Source organism: Colossoma macropomum, unplaced genomic scaffold, assembly GCF_904425465.1.
Source record: "Colossoma macropomum unplaced genomic scaffold, Colossoma_macropomum, whole genome shotgun sequence".
NCBI classification, from domain to species: Eukaryota; Metazoa; Chordata; class Actinopteri; order Characiformes; family Serrasalmidae; genus Colossoma; species Colossoma macropomum.
Window position 1 is genome coordinate 26914041 of NW_023494785.1, and position 11029 is coordinate 26925069.

An 11029-nucleotide genomic window follows, 5' to 3' on the forward strand; every position below is an offset into this window, starting at 1 on the left:
TTGGAACATGCCATGTGGAATGTATAATGTGACTGTAGGAGTTTTGTAGATGAATCGGTTCTTGGGTGTGTGGTGCTGCTGTGGAGGCCTCATTCACACAAAACCTTTCATATTTTACACAATATGCACTACAGGCTAAAAGTGTGGAAGCAATACTAACTTTGTAGAAATGATATGTTAAAATTACAGTCAGTAATAACACCCAGTAATGTTTTTAATACAAAATAAAAAACTATCTGCTGCAAAGGTAAACTGAATGTAAATTTGTTTTGCTCCTTGTGATTCTCCTGCAGAGTTATCCTGCAGCTGTAATTATATCTGCTTGATTATCAAATTCAGATGCTCCTGAAAGCTTGATTAACTGAATCAAATATGATCAATTAGGAATGTGTAAATAATTAAAACATAAATGTGGTTAATTTAAGGGACTGTCATCAACAAAGACCCTGGAGGCTGTTTTCCATACAATACACTAGGCAAAGGTCTTCAAATCTGGACCTTTCATCAGTTTCCAGTCCTGAATTTTGTAATCACTGGTAGTTAAGTTTACTGTTGATGTGATTGAACCTAGAGTTACCCCCTAGTGATTACAAAATCTAGGACCAGAAACTGGATTCCAGGTCTGGATTTTGAAACCAGTGCAATATTCTGGAACTTCTTTAGTTAAACTAGGTGTCAGTAAACATCTTGTATTGATTGTTGGCAAATTGACTTAATTGTAAAGCATTTTAACATTAAAATAATCACTGCATGCTTCCATACTTTTGGCCTTATTTATAGGCCAGTATCTTCTATAAAGGCCTCAAATTATAGCTATAAATGTTATATATTAGTATATGACAAATTAGAACTGACATGATATGAGTATTATGTTCACTTTGCATAACTATACACATTTACACACTCCCAAATATAAGCCTTGAAGTATTTTTGACTTGCATACCTCATGGTCTAAATGAAACACACACACACACACATACACACTTACACACGTACACACAAATGCAATGAGAAGGACATCAGTTCACTTTTCTTCATTTCACCTTTTGTAAGATTTTTGCTTTGTTAATTGTCTATGTATTTTTGTATTAAGTGTCTGCTTGTTTTAAAGGAAATATATGTAGTATTGATGCAGTTTCATAGCACGATTCCACTTTTTTCCAATGCTGTCGGCTGATACCATTACTGACCCAATATTCTTTCAACCAACCTGCTTTTAACTGAAGCACTTCACATAAAGGGCAATTTCACCAGTGTTTTCAAATTTCTGCCTAATGCAGTCATTAAGATGTAAAGTAATTCAGAGTAGTTTGATGTGAAAATCTTTAATGTATGAATTTCTTTGCAGTGATGGTGATAGAAGCCAGGGGTCCATTAATCCAACCATTAATGTATCTTAAATATACATTTTAGGCCAAACCCTTATTGTAAAACTATTATAAGTGAGCATCTTAACCATGTAATTATTTCTGCTGATACACAGTGATGTGGGGTGAACTGTAAATGTGTGAACAAGGTGGTAACCATGTGCTGTTGTGTGTGTGTGTGTGTGTGTATGTGTGTGTGGGTATCAAATGTAAAGCAATACCACTTTGCATGTATAATTCAGAAATACTACACTGAGAGAAAAGCCCCTTTCAGTCCCTCTGAGCCCCCTTTATTCAGACACCTCACTGGAACACTGTTCACTGCTAGTGGATGTTTCACAAAAGGGAAATTAAAGACTAGCATTTGCTGGGAAAAGGCTACTGTCTGTATGTGTATGTGTGTGAATGTGGAATACTGTTTTAATCCCATGTAGGGGCTAAACATCTTTACACTGATCATTAAACACGAAAATTCAGATGTCTGGGGACATTTCACTGTCCATCTAGAGACAAAACTGCGGATTTCCATTAAGTTTAGACGTAGCATTGTATCCATGTGCATGTTCACATCTCCCCTCTGTGGAGCTGGATGACTTTGAGAGTTGTGTTGTGCTTCTCTTGAACCTTGACTTTTCATTGCAATAAATTCTGCACTGTGTCAGGAGATTGAAAGAGTGTATGGAAAGAGGGAGGGAGAAATGAGCTGTAGAAAAACAGATGTGGCGTTAAGCTGAGGGATGGAAGGATGAAGAGCCTGAGAGACTGTAAGAGAAGCAGCATGATCACCTCGTCTGTTCGTCCCGTGGCATGTCCAGCGTTGAGCAGAGCGCTGTCAGCCTCGACCATGTTTGCAGGAGCTGAAGGAGCGGCAAAGGCTGAGCAGAGGAGCAGTGTACGGAGCTTCCAGCAGATTCCCCACACCGGCAGCAACGGCTGGGTCAACCTGCTGCACTTCTGGAGGGAGGGAACCTTCAGCCAGCTCCACAAACACATGGAGCAAACTTTCCAAATGCTCGGACCAATCTACAGGTACCAGAACCAAACACTAACCCAGACCTATCTACAGGAACCAGAACCAAACATTACCTCAGCACTAACAGGGCCCATCTGCATGTACTTTAACTAACCTAGACCCATTTACAGGCACTATAGCTGAACACCAACATAATGCTAAAGTGGTACCACCAAAATGAACCCAAAGCAGATCCATCTGCGGTTTCCAGAGCCAGATGCTAATCTTAACCAGATCCATCTATAGGTACTGGAACCAAACACTAACCCCACAATAACCCAGATCCATCTACAGATACAACAACTCAGCACTAACCCAGTGAATACCTAGACCCATCTACAGGTTCTACAACTCAGCAGTAACCTAATGCTAACCAGAAACCATTCACAGGTAAAACAATTCAATAATATCATAATTCAAACCCAGAACCATCTACAGCCATCTATATTAAATCTAGCAATGTCCCAACACAACGCTCAATACCAACATTAAAGTCCTGTACGAATAAGATTAGTATTACTTGAGGACGTGCTGTAATTTGAGTCATTACCAATGAAGTCCGTGGTTTTAATCTCTGTATGAATCTGCCATAGTTTTTACAAGTTGGCTAAGTAATAATTCCAGAGTGAATTACCTCCTATAATTCGCCAAACTCAGAGCTCCACAGAAGTAATAGTCATATCAGTAATTTAATAACAAAAACAGGTAATAGGAAACGTTGAAGGCTGAAGTTATCTTCCTATTTGCAGCTTCTTGTTCAAATTTTCCAGTTCCACCTTAAATGGTGCAGCAGTTACTGCTGCAGGACCCAACACCCACCTAACTGGAACCAAACACAGACCGCTCTAGGTTTACCTCTGCCCAACATATTAACCCACACCTATCTACAGTTCTACAAACACAAACAAGAAAAAAATACCACAGAACTAAACCTGATTCAATACAAATCTCACTTGCTTTACAGTGTGGAGCTGCTGATTGCAGTGTTACTGAAGCTCATGCTTGTCTAAACATACTGAAAGTCTTATGTAGTGAATAAGAACCGCAGCTGAGGATCAAATGCAAGGTTGGGAGTGGATGCTAATCTCTCTCTTTCTCTCTCTCTCAGGCAGTACCTAGGCTCTCAGTGCAGTGTTAATATCTTGTTGCCGGTGGATATTGGTGAGCTGTTCCGCTCAGAGGGTTTGCATCCACGGCGCATGACCCTGCAGCCATGGGCCACACACAGAGAGAGCCGCAAACACAGCAAAGGAGTCTTCCTCAAGTCAGTCAGTGTGTGTGTGTGTGTGTGTGTGTGTGTGTGTGTGTTTGTGTTTGTGTGTGCATGTTGGTCTGATCTCTATGAATTTTATTTGTCTCAAGATTTAAAAAAAAAAGTGACATGCCACATGTGTGAGTGTGTACCAGGTTTATGTCACATTGTGGGGACCTGTTTATACACTCATGTTATGGGACCTTGCTTCTTCATGGGAACCACAAGCTGGTCCCCACAACATAAGTCATTTAATTTTAAGGTGAAGACATGTTTTAAAGTTAGGGTAAGATTAAAGTTAGGGTCAAGGTTAGGCTGGTAGTAGTTATGGTTAAGGTTTGGGTAAGTCTCTAGGAAATGAATGGAAAGCTATGTAATGTCCCCAGAATTCACAGAAACAACTGTGTGTGTTTGTGTGTGTGTGTGTGTGTGTGTGTGTGTGTGTGTGTGTGTGTGTGTAGGAATGGAGCGGAGTGGCGTGCTGACCGGCTGCTGCTGAACCGGGAGATGATGCTGAGTTCGGCTGTGCGCCGCTTCCTGCCTCTGTTGGATGAAGTAGCGAGGGATTTCAGTCATTTACTGCACCTCAAAGTCCAAAAAGAGGGACGAGAGGAGAATGGGTTACACAGTCTGACCCTTGATCCCAGTCCTGACCTTTTTCGCTTTGCTCTGGAAGGTCTGTGTTTCTGACCTTTCCTGTTGACCCTCTAATTACAAATTGATCCAGGTCATTCTGTCCTTCCCATCTCTCTCATCCTCTCAGCCTGTCTCTCTTTCTGCCAGGAGAAATGACAGGTTAAATGCAAATTGCAGATATAAATAAGCCGTCTGTGTAAATCTGACCAGGGTGTGATGGATTGATGATATTTTCTCAGCTGTGTTCTTTCATGTGGCGGCCCTGAATGTGATACATTTCCTTCCGTCTTCACTGCACCACGTGCATGTGTGTGTGAGATCATTTCATTTGGTTGAAGGTGTGAGCTTCTGCAGTTGCACTATTTCTGTACCGCAGGCTCTCTGCTTTCAGCAAGAGAAACACTTCAGTATTAAATTACTCATACAGTAATGTAGGACAAAGCAATTTCTTGCTTAATGCTCTCTTTGAGCCTCCTAGTCTGATGGAGGTCCATGAAAAGTTGCCTACCCTTGTTTGAATCTAGCGTCTTACAGATGATCCAAGTTGAGATGGTAACTCCCTCTCTCTCTCTCTCCCTCTCTTTCTCTCTGTCCCTCTCTCTCTCTCTCTCTCTCTCTCTCTCTCTCTCTCTCTCTCTCTCTCTCTCTCTCTCTCTCTCTCTCTCTAGGGAGCTGTTACGTCCTGTATGGTGAGCGGATCGGTTTGTTCTCATCTGAGCCTTCACAGGAATCTCAACGCTTCATCTGGGCAGTGGAGCGCATGCTGGCCACCACGCCTCCGCTTCTCTACCTGCCCCCCCGCCTCTTGCTCCGCCTACATGCCCCCCTGTGGACCCAACATGCCACTGCATGGGACCACATCTTCAGCCACGGTGCTTAACTCCACACTTAGTCCTCATCTACAATACAAAATTACTCTGTATTTATGTTTCATATGCTTCCTTCTAAAATACTATGGCTAATGAATGTGTGTTTTCGTCAGGAATTGCAAAATGAAATAGTAATTCCATTGCATTCCATGCCAGTTTTCCAGCATTAACCCCTCAAAACAAAATTAAAAACAGTTAATAACATTGTTTTAATAGAGCATACCATGCACACATTATGTACATACTATTAGGCTACATTTAGTTTAAGAAAATACATATGGTTATAATGAAAAACAAACGATTTATCTGTAAAGGACAGAAACCAGTTAGTTAGCTAGCATAAGTCAAAAGCAAGAATGTTTCTTCCAATAAGTGATATTTAGCAGTTTCTTAAGGTCCATGTTTTGTTTTGTTTTTTTTTTTTGGTTGCATTAGCATCCTGATCACAAGTAACGAACACTTTGTCAACACAAATAACATGACGATATTCAGTTTAGCCAAGTTTTGGCTTCATTTTTGCAAAAAGGTCAATGGAGCCATTTTGTTCACTCATATACAGGCTACAGTCATTGATCAGGACACTTCCACAGTGTTAACCATAAGCACAGTGTAAGATATCAATGTGGTTGCACAAAAACCTTGTACACCCATTTTTACTTTTTTGCATAATTTGAAAACTCCAGTTACCCTTCATGTTGTGTTAAGATTTCATGATGTATGGATCAATTGAAGAGGTCCAAAATCCTGTTTCAGTAACTCATTACAAGTTAAGAACATTTTTCCTTCTTCTGTGAAGTTACCATTTTTGAGACATGAAGTTTTATTCTGGCAGCAATGATATATGATGTTATTATTGGAAAAATTTTGTCTGGGTAACGTACCTAGCATGAATACAAACGTATTCCACTTGGCACTGGCACTGAGTCTACATCATTAATCTACATCATTAAACAATTGCATGTACTCAGCTGTAAAAAGTCATTAGGCAAGATGAAAAATGATTATAGCTGACTAATATTTGACAGTAGCGACACTGCAGAAGGAAGAGGTTGCTATGGAGAGCAAAATGCACTGGGAAAATCATTGATACAGTCATAACTATTTGAAAATGAACCTCAGTGTTTTCTGTGAAAAATTGTTTTTTGGTTTCGGTTTTTGTTCCCTGTACAATTCCTAATCATTGGTTCTCTCTCTCCGCCTGTATTTAGCGGAGACCCGCATTCAGAGGGGTTACCAGCGGCTCCAGGCTGCGGTCGGTAATGCTGCAGGGGCAGTACAGGGTTCATTGGGGCAGTTTCCAGGTGTGCTGGGCCAGTTGATGGAAAGGGGTCAGTTACCCCTGGAACTCATCAGAGCCAACATTACAGAGCTGATGGCTGGAGGCGTCGACACGGTGGGTCTGCAATCAGGGAACATGCTCAAACACTCATTATCATTGCGAATCTGAAAGCACTTCATACTTCTACTGAGCCTTTGATTGGGCTTTTGTGAAAATTAACTTTGAAGTTAACTACTTCAGTAGCTTTATCACTTCCTCAGATTCAGATTCAAACAGCTTTATTGGCACTAACTGCAGTTAACACCCTAAACTGCAATTGCCTGTATGTGGGACCACAATTCAGTCTCATAACTACATAACTTTCTTATTCATCTCATGTCAGTTATCAAAATATTTGTAGTGTTGAAATAAATAATAACTCTGATAATTAATTCTCTCTTAAACTACTTTTTAAAAGATTTTTCAAAGAACCATATGCAACAGATTTGCCATCATTTTCCACCACTTCTAATTCTAACAATGATAATGATATAGATAAATATTCAGTTTTGTCAGATCCAAACCATTTTTTTTACATGTGTGAAAATGTCATGATGAATGGACCAATAGAAATGGTCCAAAATGCAAACTTTCACTGAAATATTAAGACCATTTTTGTCTTCTCCTTAAAACCGACCACTGAATGAGTGAAAACACTATATAATACTAGTACCACTACAAATTAACATGAATACAGTAAAAGATATGTGTGCAAAATCATTGCACACATAAACACACGCTTGTTTGTCTGCACACACATACACATCGCACTTGCATAGATATTTACATATGATTGGCTTACAGTACCATTTCATTCTTTCTTCAGACAGCGGTTCCTCTGCAGTTTGCTCTCTTTGAGTTGGCACGAAACCCCAGCGTACAGGAGCAAGTGCGTGCACAGGTGCAGGCCTCATGGTCACAGGCGGCGGGGAATCCCCAGAAGGCCCTACAGGGGGCACCACTGCTGAAAGGGGCAGTGAAGGAGACATTGAGGTGGGGCAAAAAACAGCAAGGATTTATATGAAAGAGTTTGACCTGCCTTGCTATATCTGGAAAAGAAAGGCACTCCTTGACTTTCTTTCCGCATTTAACCTTGGGCAAAACCTCAAGTTTGGGTGTATCACCACTGCCATCTTCGGAGCAAGGCAGTGTTTCTCAAAAAGGTTGAAGGGAGTTTCTATTGTCAGGCCTTCATGTTCTACAAAGAGTCTGGAAAGGGTCTCTGCAAAACTGTAGACTTCAGGCAGGGCCACATCCTGAGATGCAACTCGATTTCTCATCACAGCTCTATGTACAAAGAGCTACACCCATGAACCGCACAAGCTATACTTTCAGCTAATGTTAGATAACCATATGGGATCGTTTTATTGTTGTATGCATGCTGATTGAAAATGATTTCAGTAAACCACAATCTCTTGAAAGTAACTAAACATTAACTAATATCAGCTTGCCATACCCTGATAGCAGAGCGGTCCACCCTTTCTTCAGCAACTGAGCACTCTTGTTATGTATGCATGATGCAGATACAAAGTCCAGGAGGGTGAGTTTCGGCAGGTGTCATAGGTGTGGTGCACCCATGATCAATTATGCAGATAAGCCTCTAGAATACTGTAATATTATTTATAAAATAGTAACACATCGTTTTACATTGAGTAAATATCTTATAAACATTTCAGAGCCTTTTTACATCAATTTGCTCGTTCAAGAGGCGAAATGGTCTATTTCCATGGAATCATGCATTTTCAAGAGCCACTGATACATAATCATATCCTGATAACCCGAAAAAATGGATACAGCTAGTTAGCATTAACTTTACACACAGATGGAAGGAGTGTTGCAGGTTTCTGGACAGAGGCCAGATATTAGTGAAAAAATTGCAAAAACATTGTTTTAATAGAACTGATAGAGCGACTGGCATTTCGCAGGAGAATGAGAAAACAGGTGAGCAGCAGTATGAGCTACCCCAGAGAAGTCGTCAGATTAGCTAGGAGCTCACTGCATTTCAAGTGAATGTAGTCTGGCACAAAACAAGCTAGCAAACACAAATCTGTCCAAATGTTCCACTAGGTAGAAACTTCTTTTTTGTTATGCCTGCATTTGCCTATGTCAGGGTGACCAATTTTTCTGATGAAAATTTCTCTCATGTTAGTCTGAAGTGCACTGTGTGTGTGTTGTGTGCTGTAGGCTGTATCCTGTGGGGATCACGGTGCAGAGGTACCCCATCCGAGACATCGTGCTGCAGAATTACCACATACCTGCTGGGGTGAGAAACTAACATGAGGCATCTAAAAACTAATATAGAACAGCACTGAGGGAAATCGAATCTCTATCTTCCTTCTTCTCTCTGTGTCTCTCAACAGACACATGCCAGGCATCTCAGCCATGGTTCACATCATTCCTAGTGTGACAGGCAGAGTTTTATATTCCCATATGGATGATGTGCCTGGCTCAGCCACAGTTCTGAGGCCTTTTTAATGCAGCCTTCACTGGGTGCTTGAATTCATTATACAACATGGAAAACAGAGCAGTGACAGAGGACACAAAATCAGTTTTACAATTTGCTAAACCTCGTTATTACTGTTCAGGTCAATTTTCGTTCCTCTCAAGGTATAAACAATGTAAATGTTCCCTCAAAGGTACAACGATAGCCTTAAAGACCAATTTTCCTCTTTATCCTAGATGAAGTTGATCAGCCAAGACTTGTTTGGTGTCCAAATTTTGTTTCTCTAGTTTGGTGCAGGAGCTATGTGTCTGAATTATTCACTTTTATATACTGTCTCCTAAACTACATTGAAAAGTCACAATGACATGCAATCTTAAAGAAGGCCTGGATGCACTTTGAGCAGGTTGAGAGACATTTTGGGTATGTGTTTGGGGGAAGATTTGGGTGTCTATTGACTTTTGGTGTTTGTCAGCAATATTAGCCTTGCAGCTGCAGTGCTAAACTAAAGAAGCAGCATTTGGACACCAAACAAGTCTTGGCTGATCAACTTTATCTAGGAGAGGAAAACTGTATACATTTTATTTGTCATTAAACTATTCTTTTAAATGAGTTTTCAAAGTACAATAAATTCACTTTCCCAGAAGACACGTGCATATATGTTCCATAAAGTCTTAATTTTGTAAATAGAAAAGTAAGATAAAAAGTCTGGAGTCAAGAGAGTATGCATAGAGTCAATGCAACTAAATAACTGCAATGAAATATGGTACAGTTGTGTTCCCTAACAATAGGTAGTGAAGACGTACCCTTAAGCGTACCATGCAGTTAGGGTATCTATTGGTGTCATCTAACATATTTTCATCACATTTTGTATTTTATAATGATCTGCCACAATTATTTGTCGGGTATTTCAGATATAAACATTGAATGTCGTGTTTTGTCAACATTGAATGTCGTGTCATGAGCATAAATTGACATAAGCTAAGCCAACACTGTTGACCATTTCTGTCTGAAAAGAATTACAGTGTAAAATATATTTCTCCATTATAGCTGTCTTAATGACCAGTAATGCTTGTACTATCATCTGTCAATTAATGTTATTATACTGTAACAAACTAAACTAACTGAAGGACACTGCATGTAAAGGGGCATGAAAATTTTTCTTGGCAGTAATTTTGTTGTTATACTGCATCGGCTCTAAACTGAGTGTGTGGAGTGTGAGGATGTGGTTTGAATAACAGTTTCTTTCTTTCTGTCATTGCAGACACTAGTGCAGGCTTGTCTGTATCCTCTGGGCCGCAGTCAGGATGTGTTTCAGGAGCCTGAGCGCTTTGACCCCAGCCGTTGGGGGCCAGGCGGTGAGGAGGGCACCATGGAGACGGGCTCAGGGGCGGGGTTCCGCTCATTAGCGTTCGGTTTTGGAGCGAGGCAGTGTGTGGGAAGGAGAATCGCCGAGAATGAGATGCAGCTACTGCTCCTGCATGTGAGTATGATGTGGTGGTCAGGGGTCAGTCTGGCCTGGAGAGCATTAGGAGTGGAACAAGCTGGAGGAGAAAGTCAATGGTGTTCACCAGTAACTGTGCTCATACATAATAGGATGCTTGGCTTAATGAATATTTTACATGCTTGTGTGTGTGTTTTGTAGATTCTGAGGAACTTTCGCCTGAGTGTTTCATCAAAAGAAGAGCTTAAAACCAAATACACACTCATCCTCCAACCAGAGTCTCCGCCCACCATCAATTTTACCACTCTCTCACACAGCTAAGTTATTGATCCATCAGTCAATAAACCAATGTCACTCAGCTGATCAGTCAATACCTGGCATTTCTTTCACAGAAACATAAACAAAATAATCGTTGAACACCACTAATCAATATGCAGTTTCATTATGAGTGATTGCTAACATGGGAAAATAGAGAGATAGTATTTTTTATCACACTTTAGTTTCATTTTTCATCATCTGTTTTGGGCATTTGTCATCAAACTCATGGAGAATCAACTTGGTGTTCAATCTACAGACATTTAGGCCATGTTCACATTAGTGTTATTGCTCAGTTAATTTTTTTGCTAATATTTTTGCCTTGATGGTTCACATATGTGTGTAAGTGACTCATATCTGTACCATAAGAACCTAA

The 11029-nt window shown here is 40.4% G+C and overlaps 1 protein-coding gene across 1 annotated transcript; it reads left to right on the forward strand.

Moving 5' to 3' along the window:
* Positions 1–2012: 2012 nt before the first annotated feature.
* On the forward strand, positions 2013–10797 carry LOC118813895 (cytochrome P450 11B, mitochondrial). Its single transcript, XM_036579499.1, has 9 exons — positions 2013–2396; positions 3488–3643; positions 4093–4307; positions 4936–5139; positions 6345–6529; positions 7281–7447; positions 8639–8717; positions 10159–10377; positions 10540–10797. The coding sequence occupies exons 1-9, from the start codon at positions 2113–2115 to the stop codon at positions 10657–10659; spliced, it is 1629 nt and encodes a 542-aa protein (XP_036435392.1). The 5' UTR covers positions 2013–2112; the 3' UTR covers positions 10660–10797.
* The last annotated feature ends 232 nt before the right edge of the window (positions 10798–11029 follow it).

Bases quoted from the DNA above. Each gene is read 5' to 3' on its own strand.
- LOC118813895 (XM_036579499.1), top strand. From the start codon at position 2,113: ATGAAGAGCCTGAGAGACTGTAAGAGAAGCAGCATGATCACCTCGTCT. The intron at 5,140-6,344 runs GTGCTTAACTCC...GCCTGTATTTAG, and splicing joins GGACCACATCTTCAGCCACG to CGGAGACCCGCATTCAGAGG. The intron at 8,718-10,158 runs GTGAGAAACTAA...CTGTCATTGCAG, and splicing joins ATTACCACATACCTGCTGGG to ACACTAGTGCAGGCTTGTCT.